At 40.8% G+C, this 16,596-nt stretch overlaps 1 protein-coding gene across 3 annotated transcripts in view; it reads right to left on the reverse strand.

The window, feature by feature from the left end:
• The window catches only part of JARID2 (jumonji and AT-rich interaction domain containing 2), a 224,941-nt gene that overhangs the window by 45,641 nt on the left and 162,704 nt on the right, over positions 1–16,596 (reverse strand). For all 3 annotated transcript variants that reach the window (XM_054191120.1, XM_054191122.1, XM_054191121.1), the window contains one exon: positions 5,556–5,732. In XM_054191120.1, coding sequence (XP_054047095.1) covers positions 5,556–5,732 — 177 coding nt within the window. The remainder of the gene's footprint in view (positions 1–5,555; positions 5,733–16,596) is intronic.

Below are 16,596 nucleotides of genomic sequence, written 5' to 3' on the forward strand. Positions count from 1 at the left end.
CTAGCTATTGAAAATCCGCAAATCCCCACATGTGTTGTGTCTGATTTGCATATTTAAATATGTAAATTACCACAAAACGGGTAATTTTCATGTTACATATTTTTGCAGAAAAATTAAATGTGCAAAAATGTTTATTGCAACAATTACTGGTTCCATGGTATTTCAACAAAAGGCTGTAAATCATCAAAATAATTGCCTACCCATTAACTATTGTAGCACTCTGCCTGAAATGTTCTCATTCTGCTTTTTAGCTGGGTGCAAAAACTATTTTTCTTCTAGATGTTTACCTCTCTACAGGATTAATTTTACTAAAAAAAAATGCATAAGCCTAAGACTCTGTCTTATGTACCCACCCCCAAATACCAAATTTAGTTAAAAACAAGACTAAATAAAGAATTGCAACCACAAATTAGAATTTTCTCACAATGCGTACAAACAGTAATGTATGCTAAAAATAACGCCATTTAAGCCCAAGACATACAAACACTGCATTGAACTATATCCTGAAATAAGAAAAAAAGCCCAACTACCTAGAATCTTTTCCTGCCTCATCTTTGTTACTACACATGTAAGGAAATTACTCTGCCAAATTATCCACTGCAAACTGAGAGGTGAAACATTCGTTTGTATTTCTGGTAAGCGAGGAAGACAGCACTAAAACAGAGTATAGTATTTCTAGTGATGCCTGCTTACTACGCACTACCGCCAGATCTGTTTTGAAATTTGAGCCCCAAGAAAAAAGGCATCTATGCAATTTTCTGCCCTGCTCATTTCAGGCAAAAGGCATGCAGAGCAGTTTTTATCTGACCATGTCAACAAAACACAGCACAGACCAGTAACCATTTCTGACCCAGCAGGTTTGCTGACACACCAGAGCTGGTTTGCTCCAGCTAAGGAAACAAGACTTTCCTTCTTGAAGAAGTTTGGTTACAAATAATGATGGCTAACTCTGTTTTCCTACATTTAAATTGAACTTCATCGGCTATCTCAGGCGTCCGAAGACAAACATGACATTTCCACGTATGCTGCCCCAGGTGTGCTCTTCTCTCCGCCTTTGAACTGCTGTGCTGGTGTGAGGAATACCTAATCCTACAATCACCCTTCTTGAGGAAATTAGCCAACCATCTCAGAGGAACTGTAGCCTGCTGCATGCACTTTCAAAGTTGTCTACGCAACCGCATCTCTGTATTCTGCTCCTCCTGAAGCCCTTTTCCAGTCCACAAGCCCTTTCAAGTAGGGTAACGCCTATCCCCTTTTGCTCTTGTGATGGGACCGATAAGCCAACAACTCCCCCGTTGCATCTTCCAGCTCCCTATCCCAGCCTGCCTAACAAAACACTTGGCACCTGCAAACATTTTCCTTCAGGAGCCTGCAGAGAAAACCTTCCGCTGTGCCACAGAATGAAATCAAAGTAGGATTTATTTAGTCCTGAGGAATTCAAAGAATTAGTTTTAAAGGAACCGAGTCCTAAGCCTACCCTCTTACCTACAACTTGGAATTTCCTCCGAGCAGCAGGGAGATGTAATTTAGACTCGGTACCTCCCCGTCCCCCAGGGAAGCGGAGTACAGCTCGCTTGCGGAGAACCTGCTTTCCCTGCACGTCAGCCCACAGCTGATGACTGACGCCCTCCTCCCTTTGCATAAGGTCAATTTTCTAATAGATCAATGTCTCTCCATCTCCTCCTCCATGTTGGCAAGACGCCCTGTCATCCAGGCTGCGGTTGAGAAGTTTCTCCCCACACCTGGCAACTACACTGAAGAAAAAACACATTGTTTAAGCCAATGCTCCTGCCTGGCTTCTACCACCAAATTCCTTGTGTTCAAAGCCGTGTAATAGCCGCAGATAGACTGATGGTCATTTGAGATGCGTACAAAATGCAAGCTGGAAAATAAGCATATCCATCTGAGCAGCACGCAGGCGTCCCGTGGCTGGGCGTTCTGGACCTAAACACCAAGAATTACGGGGTTTCTACACCCACCCTCAAAAGGGTCAGTAACAGGCCTGCAATTACAAGACAGCCATCCGAACCTCTGCTCTATCTGCTGCACTATGCAGCACCACATCATCCCTAATTTTCCATACGTTAATTTTGAAAATCACCAAAAACTTACTTAGAAGGTCTGAAGTTAAAAGGGAACTACGTGCTTTAAAAAGATGAAATCCATGACTGAAACAGCAAGAGGGATTTCTCTATTTCAACTAAATGTTCATATGGTTTCTTAGCTGGGAAAATATCCTTTTGCAGTCAGTAGCTATATGGAGACCAAGTGATTCAGTTGATTGGTTTCTGGCCTTTCACCGTTTTAACCTCGCTATAAATCCTAACTCAATTAAAATCATTCTGATTAGGACCAAAATTCCACATCAAGTTTTAGAAAGCTTCTAAAATCTCCCCCTCCTCTAAAGACACAGATAATTAAAGGCACAAACCTCTGCCAATTTTATTGCTGAATTTGTCAGAAGAAATTATCAATGGTATTTTGCAGAAGAGGTAAGACTAGATGACCTCCTGGTGTCTTCTCTGACCTGAATTAATCTATGACACTTACTGTGAGATCACACCTTAATCCATTAGCAAGTAAGAACCACTCACCACTGTTTTACTCTACATTACAAGAAAACAGTTCTCTTGCAAATGACAACTGGAAGTCTTTAGACAGTATCTTCTCTTAGTGAGAATTGTTCATTGTTAAGTTAAAGCACACTGAAAAAAAGACAGTAACTGGAGGAGTTACACGCAGAACATTCCACACGACATGAGAGATACCTACCCAGAACTACTAAAAGTTTCTAACCAGGGCACAAAGCACCCACCAATGACATCCAAGGCTTTATCTGCCACGAACTTACCTTAACATGTGTCAGACCCAGCCTAATCAGCTGAAGTTTGGCAATGACACGAAACCAATTTTTAACAGCATGGCTCTACTGTTTTCCCTTGTGGCAACCACAGCAATATCTTAGAAAACAGTTTAACCACAAGACTATCACCGCCTGCACTAAGATATTGCACGAAGGAAAGGCTTGCACATTGCTACATATCCCTTTTCCACACTCCCATGAATGTGGGGGATAAACACTTCTCCTGCCAACCATTTTACTTTGCTCTTTAACAGCTGGATATATGTGCAGCACATCAGAAGTACTAAGAAAGGAGGATGAAAAGGCACAGGTAACAATCTGATGCTTTAAATATATCTAGGTAAGCAGTAAGGTTGGAAGGCAACAAGTCAGTTGAGCTAATTACTTCAATTCGTGCAGCAAGCTATGCCACGTGTTACATGTGCTGCTTATTCATACGTAGGTGTTTTTGATTGAGCTGGCTGTCCAAAAGGTGGCTCAACAGGCTAGGTTATAACAAATAGTTTGGTGTGCAACCCTAATAACATCCCATATTGGTGTCAGAAGAGGATATTGACAAACGACTTCGCCCAGGAAAGTTGTTCTGGCCCCCATTTAGTACAAAGCAATCATTTGACGCTGTCTAATGACATTAATCAAGCTCTGAACCTTTGTTGTTGCATGTCATAGCAAATACTTAGCATTTTCAGGTCCAAAGTGCTTGACTACAGATTGTATATTAAAAACAAAAGACTTTAATTCATTAAAAGTAGACTCTCACGCTAGATTAAGTTCATTTGCTGCACCCATTCCTGGTCTGCCTTTGTGTGTGGTCTCATTTAAAACAGACACACATGAACAAGAACCTACTTTATTCACAGGAAACAAAAATACTATTGGCTGTCAACCAAAATAACAGACACTGAAAAATGGGAATACCCCTGGGTAAGGAAATTTTAATTATTTAAAAAAAAAAAAAAAAGACAACGTTAAAGAAGAAGTTGTCTTCTCTGGGAATTCCCATTTCATCACCTTTGTCAAAACATCTCACATTGTCTCCTATGTATTTTATAAAGGTCTTTTGCAGATCTATTAAAGCAGCAGCTTCATTTATGCTCACTCTGATCTATATTGATAAAGATTATGAAGCCATTAGATGGCTCATTAAGTTTGCCTTTACTTACCCCGAATTAAGATTTCAGGTGTCTCTGTTTTAAGCTAATTTCAAAGTGGCTGCCATCTGGGACATTCTCAAGGAGCATGATCAGCTCCTTTTGTAATGATGTATCACATTTAAAACTCTAAGGCAGCAGGTTCTGTTACATGCAATCTCATTTTCCATGTATAGAGGTTTTGTGCCTGTTATTTTAGAACCATAGAATGGGTTGGAAGGGACCTTAAAGATCACCTAGTTCCAACCCCCTGCCCTGGGCAGGGACACCTTCCACTAGACCAGGCTGCTCAAAGCCCCATCCAGCCTGGCCTTGAACACTTCCAGGGATGGGGCATCCACAGCTTCTCTGGGCAACCTGTTCCAGTGTCTCACCACCCTCACAGTAAAGAATTTCTTCCTGATATCCAATCTAAATCTACCCTCTTTCAGTTTTAAACTGTTACCCCTTGTCCTAAAAAAGCTAATAATTGAAAACTAATCTTGGTATATGTAACAAGGGCACCCTTTATACAAAACTCCCTTTTGAAAAGCAGAGGTGAAGTAACTGGGATCTACTAATCTGTTCTGCAGAGCAGAGTGGCACGAAAGAACAAAACAAACACACAAACAAAAAAAGCAGCAAGCACAGGTCACATTCGTATCTCAAAAAGTGAGCTGCAGAGAGAGGAGAGCTGAACTGTCAGTCACCAGAAGGAAAGATTTTCATGGTAAACTAATACTGAGGAAGTGAATGGAGAGCACAGGCTTCATTTTGAAATTATGTCAGGCCGAGAATGCATACAATTGTTATGATACAAGAGCTCTTGCTGGAAAGAGAAGCACATCACACAAGACTTTGGCGGTGGAGCATTATAGCAGGCTCAGAAAATTTTCAGTGTAGCTTTTAGGAGTTCCATTTTACCCTAGGTGATGTTGCAACATACACGGATCCATTTATCAAGATATGGCACAAGGATATCATGACAAAAATACTGTGTAATGAATGCAGCTTTTGTTGATTTGCAAAGAAAAAACTGACTTGAAAAAGCTTCTTCCATAAAATCTTTCAATCAACAACATAAATACAGTACCTTAACTTACTGCTATTGTGGTATCAATATTGCACGTGAGAAATTAAGTGTTGCCCGTCACACATTTTGATATCACTTACGAATGCTTATATTTAACTTTGACAAAATAAAATCATTCTAGATTAATCATCAGTCTCAAAAAAGCCAGAGAATGAGTGTGTGTCTACACATATATACATATGTGTGTATATATATATAAATCCAGCACATATGTGTGTGTGTGTATATATATATATAAAAAAATATAATTCCAGCCCTGCAGTTATAGTTCTGCTACAGACAGAGTTCAGATTGTCAGGAGAAACAGTTTAAAATCGAAGCTACTAACTCTACATCTCACTCCATTTTCCCATTATCACCTGTATCCTTTTTCACTCAGATCCAGAAGGATGGACACGGATTAAGCACATTTAAGCTCATAAATTTCCTTATTAGGCAGTGCAGGAGAACAGCACTATTTAGGACCTACCTTGGCCATTTGGTACATGTTTATGCGTTTTTCCTTTCCTGGGGGTTGACTGGCATGATGATGAAGCATTGTTTGTGGCTGTTTTTGTGTCCTCTGTCTCCTCCTCCTCCTCTTCTTCATCCTCATCATCCTGAGAGCTTCCAAAATATACCATGTTGCTGGGCAGGGCTGGAGAACCTGGTCATTATAAAGAAACGGCTCATTAGCATCATTACATTCACTCACTGCACTAACCACATTGATCATAACCTACTTTAGTGTTGTGCCTAGCAAGGGAAGAGAGAGACACAGAGATGGAAGGTCACACCAATGCATGACTAACTGGAGGTTTGTTATGTTTGTTTGTTATAAATTAATATTTATTAATTTTTAGCAACAGGATATGTATGTGCTTGAAAAGCAAGGTGTCCCCCCCCCAAGCACATTCTATTCATACTTTAGACAATCAACAGTCTTGCTACAAGCCCTAATTAATAGCTTTGAGTATTCTGAAAAGGACTAATGCACATGCTTAATTTCAAATGCATGCTTAAGTGCCTTACTGAAGTCTTAACATACAAACTAGAAGCTTACAGCTTTTCCAAACAGAATAAGAAAAAAAAAAACAAGCCCAAAACATTTACAAACCTGCACCCTGGTAATACTTTTAGGTTATTATTACTTTAAAATATTACTGTTTAAACTTCACAATGCTTTGCAGACCTCTGCACTATCGCACACAATGCTTTGCAGCGTTTTTGTTCAGTTTTAAACAAAGAGAAAACCCGAGCCATTAAGATGCTTAAATTTGCCTAGCAGGTCCCTGGCAAAGGACAGAGAAGAGCAAAGGTCTCCTGATTCCCAGCGTGCTCCTCTTGAGGACGTTGCTTCTCATCTCTTGCTTACGTCCCATGATGCTCCCCCTCACCTGCCTTGTTTGCGCAAGCGTAAGACACAACACGCAATTCAGTGAGAGAGAAGTGAGGATTCACAAGCTTAACAGCAACACAGGGTTGTAATTTAAATGTAACTCTTGTACAAAATCTCTTTTATGTGTGTTGTGCAACAGTGTGTAGGTTTCCCTGCACTGCATCAGGACACGTGACACAACTGTAGCAATCTAATAACTACTTTTAAATGTACAAATACCACTGACAACTAATGGACGCTTTGCTTTATGCTCAATTATTAGTTTCCACATCAAAATGAGTCTTGTGTCTATCCCCTGGAGGGACAGGTGACCTAGAAGCCTTGTACTTATTCAGAAAAAGATTATTTTGGTGAAGAAAGGGGAAAATAGAGAGTCAATAGAAGTGGAGAATGGGGACTCATCGCTTCAATTATTTTCCTGTAGCTAAATAAGACAAAGGACAAAGAGAGCTGGGCTACAGACCAACAACACAAGGTGGTGGTTACTTGGCTGAATCTTCCTTAGGAAAAGCTTCTAGCTACAAGCTCTTCAGAACAGCAATTCTGTGGTTTGTTTGGTTTTGAGCTGTTGGTGTTGCCATTGCCAACAACTCACTAAAGCTTATTTTTGGGTCGTGTATTTTCTGCTCCCAGCAGGTTTGTACAAAATACTCTTAACTGCAAAAATTACATTTTAATGAACGGATACCTAAACATGGTACAAAAACTAGGACGGGCTGTTTCTGTGATAAACCATCCTTTTCTAAGCGTACTGGTTTTGGTTGAGACGGAGTTAGTTTTCTCCACAGTAGCTTGCATGGTGCTGTGTTTTGGATTTGTGACCAAAACAGCATTGATAACACGGGGATGTTCTAGCTACTGCCGAGCAATGCTTGCACAGCATCCCGTTTCTCACTCTGCTCCACCAGCGAGCAGATTAGGGGGGAAAAACAGAAACTGGCAGGTGACACAGCCAGGACAGCTAATCCCAACTGACCAAAGGGCTATCCCAGACGATATGACATTGTGCTCAGCAATAAAAGCTGGGGGGAGGAGGAGGAAAGGGGGGCTTTCAGAGTAATCGCGTTTCTCTTCCAAAGTCACCATTACATATGATGAAGCTGTGCTTTCCTGGAGATGGCTGAACACCTGCCTGCCAATGGGAAGTAATGAATTAATCCCTTATTTTGCTTTGCTTGTGCTCACAGCTTTTCCGTTATCTGTTAAACCATCTTTATCTCAACCCATGAGTTTTTGCGCTTTTACCCTCCCAATTCTCTCCTTCATCCCACAGGGGTGGAGCAAGTGAGCGGCTGTGTGGGGCTTAGCCCCCCGCCTGTAAAGACCTTTGTTCTTGGTGTCAATAATGGCCCCTTTGGGATTGTGTCCACCTTTGGGAGAAGCAGAGAGAAACTCCCCACTGGCACCCTGCGCTGTGCATTGGGTAGCCCTGGGACAGCCAGGGGAAACACTGCAGCAGCACCTAGGGCATGACGATTCTTCCCCCTTGAAATAACGTACGTATTAATCCATCCAATCTAGACATAAATGTATGGAACACATGTGGTTATCCTAGGGGGAAAGCCTTTTGCATGCCACAACTTTCATATTTATACAGACTAATGATCAAATTAAGACTGTTGATATATTTCAAGGCATGGGAGCTGTAGCAACTTACAGAAACAAAAACCTTTGCATTTTTTCGGCGTGCTCTAAGCAATCAACCATTAGGTAAGAGGGGCTGAGAGGCACATTAATTCTTCTGCTTGGAGGGGAGCTTTAAGTCTCAACAGCAACTAACTAAAAGAGACTCCAAAACAGTTACTCTAGGATAGTGCTGCCTGAAAAATGAATTCTTTTTTCTTCCATCTAGGTACCCAATCTCTGGTATGGATTCAGAAGTTATTAGCTCTGCAAGTCTGTACTGTGCATTGGTTCTAATCAGGATCTGAAGTCAGGCACCATCAGTGCATTAATGCATTGACAAATGATGGCAGTAAAAGAAACTTACTGCTAGGAACCCTCAAAATTAGATTCAAACACAGACTGAAATCTCTCTATTATAATTAGAGAAATAGTCAGAAATTTTATCCTTCTGAGACACTAAAATAGAAGACCAGATATAGCATCTCTCCTCTAAGCCTTGTCTTCCCTAGAGTTCCACATCCCTGAGCTTTTCTGTTAGCTGCTTTCAATATCAAAAAAATTATCGTCTGTGATGAAAATGTTGCTATTACAATAGCAATCTTTTTTCTTTTTAAAAAAAAAAAATTTAAAGCATAGAATAAAATACAGTACTGTGTCATTCTGCTTAGAAAGGAGGGAGGGCCTAACCCAAGTGAGAGAGCAGATACAAACTTCACCTAACTGCTGACATTCAATCATTGTAATCTCAGTGCATAAATCTTCAGTCAGAATGACATTTTTTTAATTCTTTCCAATCGAGAACTATAACAACAATGGTTAAACTGCATTCCTGGGACAGCTGGGACTGTTTGTGAAGTACATTTCCAGAGAAATTAGACTCGCAACGTCCAATAACACAGGAGAGTCCTGCTAGCTTTCACTTTACTGATCTAAGTGCTCTGCAATATGAGACCTTGGAGAAAAGCTGGCGTTCAGTCAGGTCGCCTCCTCCCCTCCTCCTCCACCCCAGCTTTTCCTACATATTTATTAAAGTTGACTTGCAAAACAGAAAGAAAGAAAAAAAAAAAGGTTGGACTCGCGCATTTTTGTTCTATTTAAGCATTGTTATGGATGGAAGACACTGAAAGAAATCTAAGTGCTTTGAATTTTCTTTTTATATTAGAACTATTTTTATCATGGTCTTTTATATTAAGGGTTCGATTCTAGAATAGCCTCAAATACTGAGAATTTGTTCACACCTATGGGTTGAGCTGCTTAAAACCACTTTCACTTTAAGTCTACGTAGCTAAACGTGTCCAAAAGGCTGAGAAAACACTAGTTTAAAATATTGAAACAGGCTGAAAAGATACTGCAAATTCCCATTATGGGCAACGTGAAGGGAAGACAAGCCTGTAAGTACACTGTGATTTCATTCAAGCTAAAAGAATGACAATTATGTTGATTAGGCAACACCTAACATGTGTAAGTGTGAGTGGTTAATGTGTGCTGGTGGTTTACACCAAGCAAGGAGCTAAGAGAAGCCCTCCAAACTCCTCTTATGGAAATAAAATTCATACTTATTATGACTGAAGAACTAATGAAGCTCATACAAGTGAGGCTGCACTTGTAAGAGTAGAAGCTAGGTGATCACTCACCTTCTTTGTTATAATAGATTCCCGTCCTAATATTTCTATTCATTTCTGAGACCAGACAGGAATGTGTATATGATACCATAGCCTGCCTCTGCAGGGGACCTCAATTGTTACTCAAAGTTGCTAATTTATATAAACAGAATTTATATTAGACAAATTTATAGGTAGTGTTATTGTAGCCACGAATTCCTAAGACCACTGGAGATGTGGAGGTGCACTCAAGAGCTGGTTTTGTTTTTTCCAGCTATATCAGTTGGTCTAACAAAATATATTGCCTTTCCTCATAAATCTGGCCTGTCTTCGTCTCAAGTTAAGAACATGGTGGCTTGCCTTACAGAGAAACTTCGCTGACAGGTTGCTCTCAGGTTTCCCCATGTATAACAGATATTTATCATGAAAATTACGTATGACAACAAGGTGATAAAAACTCTCCAAAATGGCACAAGAATAAGGAAAACTGCAGGTTCACCCGAGACATACATACACACATGTTCACAGAACATACAGTTGTAGGCATTTCCTTGGGTTTTTTTTTTATTTACGACACACTATCGTGTATATTTTTGCCCTTGCCTGGACACACTCGGCAACAGAAACCCCTGAGGCAGCTAATGCCAGTTCATTCTTGCACGCATTTTGCCAGCCAGACAGCAAGAGTAAAGATGAGCAATCATCCCTCCTCTTCCTCTTGCCCTCCCCAGCACCAAGGCCTGATTCTCAAAGCTTACCCAGGGCAATCTAAAGAGCAATATTTGAATTTAATTAATAACCACAGCAGGAGAGAAGAGCTGCAATCCTCCAGATAGGGGGCAACAACTGTGCCCAGGAGATGGTGCATGCCAGGTCTCAGCACTCTAGGTACATAACACCCTGCCTTCCTCACTTTCCGTCCCCAAGAAAACAGAATAAAAAAATCCGTGAGAGTTACAAGAGCCTGTGGCTATATTGAATTTTACAAGTCTCCTTCTGTTCCAGGAGCCCCCAAGTTGTGCAGGCACCTGCTACCATAGGCAGTGCAGCTGATGAAGGAGGAGAGCAGGGGAGCAGCACTCCATTGCCTGGGGAAAACATGCAAGAAGCCCTCCACAGTAAGAAACCCACCCTGCCGCACACCCAATAAGCTTGTGCCTGAAAATCCTGCTCACTCAGCAAATCTGCTGATAATCTAGAAAATAAAATTTGACCTAACACCACTTATTTAGAAGATGTTTCATACAAGGAACCATCTAAGACTGTCTGTGGCTACACGGACATTTTTCTTGGCATCAAAAATGCCTACAGAGCATCTACCCCCATCTGGCCTCGTGTGCTTACTCCTGTACCACCATCTAGACTGTGGCAGTATAATTTTTTTGTGGGGCCATGTGGTGAATCAGATCAGGGAACTGATTCAGATTAAAATCCCAGACTAAGGAAATTAAAGTCCATTAATAAATGCTGTAACTGTAATGTAATGTTACAAGCTCTCAAGTAAAGATTTGGAAAACTTCTATGCACACTTTTTCTTATTGAATGTGTAGCTTAATATATCACTTTATGTTATTAAACAAAACATGAAACACAGTATGTTTCCAATCTCATGTAGGAGGCTGCACGTTTTACATTCTGTCCTGCTGATGTCTAGGCACACACTTCCTAAATGCTTTTTTCTTCCTCCCCTGAAGACAGTTGATTTGCTTTGCATCAGTATTTGCATAAAAGCATGTGCCATCACCAAAGAACAGGACAAGGCAATTGCAACATGATGGGCAGGAAGGAGAAGCCATGGCAGAAGAAGCAAGCTGAAAGAAAGGGCCTGCAGTAGAAGCAGAGCAGAAGAGAGGGGCTCAGATGTGCTGGGACTGGACAAAGAGGCGAGCAGTGAGAGATAAGTTAGCAGGCAGACACAGGCTGCAGAAGCAATGGGAGAAGAAAGATGTTGAAAGAATTACTGAATTTGTTTACTAACTAGTAAACAAATACAGTAAAGTGGGTAGGACACCTTGTATTGAGCAGCTTTAACAAGAGTACCTGTCTGACAGTGCTGTCTACCCACTGCCCTGATCTGGATGTGCACTCATCTTTTCCCACTTGACAAGTCCCTGTTAACTCACAGCTAAGAGCAGAAAAGCTATGGCCAAAGCCAGGCAGCAACCTGGATGGAACTTCCCAGCCCTCTCCCGCTCCTCCAAATCATGGCAGTAAGGCCATATCACCGAAGCTGGCTCTCGTCTTGCGATTTTGAAAGTCTAACAAATTGCCGTGGCTGACTAAGGGATTGCAAGCCACACAGAACGCTCAGACAGCTAACAAAACCCCAGGTACCCTCTCCTCACCAGTGTCGGAACAGGAGTTACTGCTCCTGCGATCAGATACTGCTGTGCATGACAAATTTTGAGAAAATCATTAATGGTGATTTTTCTTTTTTAAATTCACTCATCGTGGTTACAATGAGCTATGAATTATTACAAAAAGGGAGGATACTCAGCTCTTTAAAAAATGAGGTTTGAAGTATGTTTGGCAACTGTTCCCGCCTGTTATTTGCAGTTTCATTATTGAAATTCCCTCTTGAGTATTTTTGCCTTCCCTCCTATTGTGTGAGCAACACAAAAGAAAACCTAACTATATAGGAAAAATAATTACCACAACTATACACAAAGTGTTGCCTAATGCATACGAAAGGATGACAAATGTATTTTATGTCCTCTGTTATAATAATCCAATGCTTATACGAAAATAAGTACAAAGTTAAATATCTTTTTTTAAGCTGTGGTGCTGCTTTTAGCAGTTTTCTTGGAAAGATGTTACCCTTTGCATGTGCAAAGATCAGGCTTGCTACTAACAGTAGGCAGAATTGATGCTTGCGTAACCTGTACATACAGATGCGTTGACCTCAGCAGCAAGTGCCTGATTAATAGAATAAACTAAACTCTTTTTCAGCCATTTTATTTGACTAATGAGGTTATTATTTTTTTTTTATTTGACAAATGTGTAGTTTTCCCTCCTAAATTATGGTGTGTTTTGTTTCTCATTAAATTACATTAACTTTTGTCTTGGACCAGCTAAACATCTTAAAAGAAACTCTGAATTTGGATCTGAAGCGTGGAATCAGAAGTATGGAAAGTGCACACGCTTTGCCAAAAGCACTATTTCATTACTCTTCAGAATTAGCTGGCAGTGTTTCTGCAATATTTACTGAAGTACAAACCAAATGTTTTCATCTGGACAGGATTCAAACCCTGGTATGTTACAACCACAACAAAAATCATCTCAATCCAAGAGCATTCTCTGTAATTTGGGCTGTGGTTTCTGCAAAATTGGAGGATTCTTCTCCATGAATTATTTACACCAACTCCCTCTCTAGCTCCTCTCTTTTTTTTTTTTCCCCTCCTAACAATTAAACATAACCCAGATGTGCTTTGGAAAAATCTTAAAAACAATTTAAGACGTCAGAATGATTTAAACACAAGGCAGGTCAAGGTATGCAGGACTTAAACCTGCCCTGATAAACATGTGGCATGCCAAGCCGTATAACAAACTGCATCCAGAGGTTTGGCTTCCCCTCTGACATATGGCCCCATTTTGGGGCTGTATGCAGGTGGAAAAACCTTGCCTCCCAAATGCTGCCCATGTACTGGCATCTCAATGCTTAAAATTTAGGGGCTGCTTCTCATTTATTGTATGTCCTACTTATTACATTTTGGCAGCACAGCACAAAGTCCCTGAAGTGCGAATAAATGTAATTTATGCCTGCACTTTATGGTCATTTTACAGAGCAAGGCTAAAAGAGAATGAACTGCATAAACTCTATAGGAAAGAGCAATTGTATCTCACTTGTCTGACTCCACCTGCAGCAACAGTCCCAGAGGGAGCTCCCCCGTGCCTGGGCGAGGGAGGAAAAGGCCATCCCAAGTACAGAAACAAAACAGAGCTCATAAACACACCGATGCTCAAACTCTCCCTTCCTCTGCTGTCGTACCAATCACAAGATACTTAGTGTTATGGATAACTTATTGGCTATTCTAGTATCATAAAACTCATTTTCTTCTCAGTCTATTCTTCAAAGCAGTATAAGTTAAAACCAAAAAGCCAAAGGAAATTGTTTCTTTTTTAGGGAAGCGGAGTAAGCGTGGGGAAACGCGTGAATCTTCAGGAAAAAGATATAAGGTTCACTTTTCAAGGTCAACAAAACACACACCAGAGTAGCAGACTACTGAATATTTCAAAAAAACACGTATTGTGCTTCTCACATCTACAAATTGTATCTGACAATCTCAAAGCAATTTACCTCCACTAACCTGGATAGATTTAGAGGCAAACCTCAAAACCAACCCTTCCCACATACACTTCAACCCCGACTTTATGTTCCTCTCCACCATGAACAAGGCAAGTCTGCAAATCCCAAACCCCCATGCTGCCATGCCCAGAAGGCTACCAGGCTGCGTTTCATACCCAAGAGATCCTGAGCCCCATTCCTAGCACAAACTAAGCCTTTCAGGGGGCACTGAACCTACAATAGGTTCACAGGTTACAGAAGCAGGCTCATGGGTTTCTGGTTGGCAGGGAGGGCAGGAATTGCCTTTGCCAGAATACTTTATATCGCCCACCTGGGTGGCGAAAACTGTGGGCACTGAAGTTTTGAAGCACTGCCGCTGCCATCAGAGCACTCAGATTTTATGCCAGTAGCTCATCCATAATCGATGTCCAGCTATGTCAATACCGACATAGAGAGTTAAATATTTCTCCTCATTTCACCGAAAATCTAAGCAGCTCACCAAGGGACTCGGAGAGAATCCGTGGCAAACACAAAAGCTGAACTACAAGATGAGTCTCCCATTTCAGTGAGCTAATTTCATCCTGTGGCTTTTTGCAGGGGTAGATATTGGAATCATTAACGTCAGAAAGGGGCCCCAAAATGGGAAGATCAGGGTAAAACTTTGATTCAGCTGCAGTACTACATGCACACTACTCTTGCACTCAGCAGCTCTTGCAACCTCTTAAATCTCCTGGCAGGCACAAACTGATGTGAAGATGCACCTTCCACTGCGTCCCTGAAGGAACAGCCCTCCAGCAGCACTCCCATCCCCTGGGAAGGAATAATGCCACAGTGTTAGTCTCCGGGCTCTCTCTGCATACCTCATACACGTGCTTTTCACTGTAAGCCCGCATATCCACTTCTCCCTGCCAACACTGATTAAATTACTCCTATGCTAAACCACTGCAGGAGTGAGTTACCAGCCCAGAGCAGCATATTCCAGAGGTGGACTAAATGGTTGCACGTTATGAGATATACCTCTTCTTTTACATTTCAATGTTACTCCTAACTTTAAAAAAAGAACGTCAAAGTTGTGAGATTACATTTGCTAAATGCAAATTTATTTTTATTAAACGGTTTGTGCAATTAAGATTCTACACCCCAGAGTTTATTCTTGTGTTTTCAATCCAGTCTAAAATTTTGGTCTCAAACATCAAATGATTTAACAACGAAATTGATAACAAATCTTCCTCCAATATTTTAAAAAAATTATCGTAATGTTTTAGCATTACTTTGGAATTATAAAAACTAACCCAGACTGCAAAGCAGCCCACCTTTTTGGACAGCATCAGCATTTCAACGCTTTGCTTCCAGCCTAGTCAAGTTGCTGTGCTATTTATCGTGCTTACTCTGATCTGGTGAGCATGTCCCCATGGTGGCAACATACTCCCCTTGGAAGGCTGGGACTTCAAGAATGTGACTGATGCAGTCGCCAGCTCTCATAAAGGCCAGTGTACCTATTGACACTGAATTACCAGGCAAGCGTTACTTTCTGCCTTGTTAAAAGCTAATTAATGGTCATTTTCTAATGTGCCCAAAATTAAGAGCTCCCGAGGTTTTGGGGTCTCTCCTGTTGTAATGGAAAATCTCTGTAGGTATCTCTTACCATAGACAATACAATACTTCCTATTGAGACACAAGAGAGAAGACTGGTATCAAAGGGCCCCGAGCCTATCAACTAAACAAGGTGTTTAAACCAAAAAGCCTGTTTAAGAGCAAACTGCAAGAGGACCATGGCATCAAGATTTTTAAGTTACTTAACTTTGGACCAATGTGCTATAGTGATATTTTCTATTTCGGTTTTGCCCAGTTGTAAGAAACCATCATATCGTGAAGTCATTGCAGTACTCAAAGCGAACAGTCACGTGTTTTGCAGAGTAGTTGTTAGAGGAGCCTGAAAACTCCATTTGTGAGATCTCAATTAAACCATCTTTATTTAGGAATCCCTGAAATTCTCTAGCATGTAACTCCCAGAGGCCCGGCTTAATTAGAAAATTGATCATGGGAAAACTTCTTAAAATGTAGGCTCCTAATCATAGCCTTCCTGTTATCACCTTTTGACAAAGATCCATTGCTCAGAGGGAGTTGTTTCTTCATCCCCCTTTAGCCCTGTATTATTCCACTCGCAATATTTTTAACCTGTAAATAATTATGCAGAGTAAAGGTAACTTAAATGCGCTGTAACAGAAGCTAGCAAGAAAAATTTGATCAGAGGCAGAAAATACAGTAAAAGTGAAAGCCGTTGTACAACTGCACAGAGGTGACACACTTGTATTTACGCACACTGCCGAAAGACTAATTATGCCTCTGGCAAAGGGCATATGGGCTCCTTCAAAGAAGCTATTTAAAGATAAGAACGCTGCAGACAAACACTTCAGAGATATCTGTGCTATTCACTTCCTTCTTGTGTTGGAAATTCTTGGTCAGAATTTAAAAATAAAAAAATTTAAAAATCAAAATAATAGAAAGCAAGGGAATTTTGTCAAGTTTGATCAGTGAGATATATTTCAGGGTGCTCAAATATTCATCAACTGTTACAGCTTTTTCATTCTGCTCCGCTTACCTTTAAAGAAGTAATCGG

This window comes from Rissa tridactyla, chromosome 2, assembly GCF_028500815.1.
Source record: "Rissa tridactyla isolate bRisTri1 chromosome 2, bRisTri1.patW.cur.20221130, whole genome shotgun sequence".
In the NCBI taxonomy this organism is placed as follows: Eukaryota; Metazoa; Chordata; class Aves; order Charadriiformes; family Laridae; genus Rissa; species Rissa tridactyla.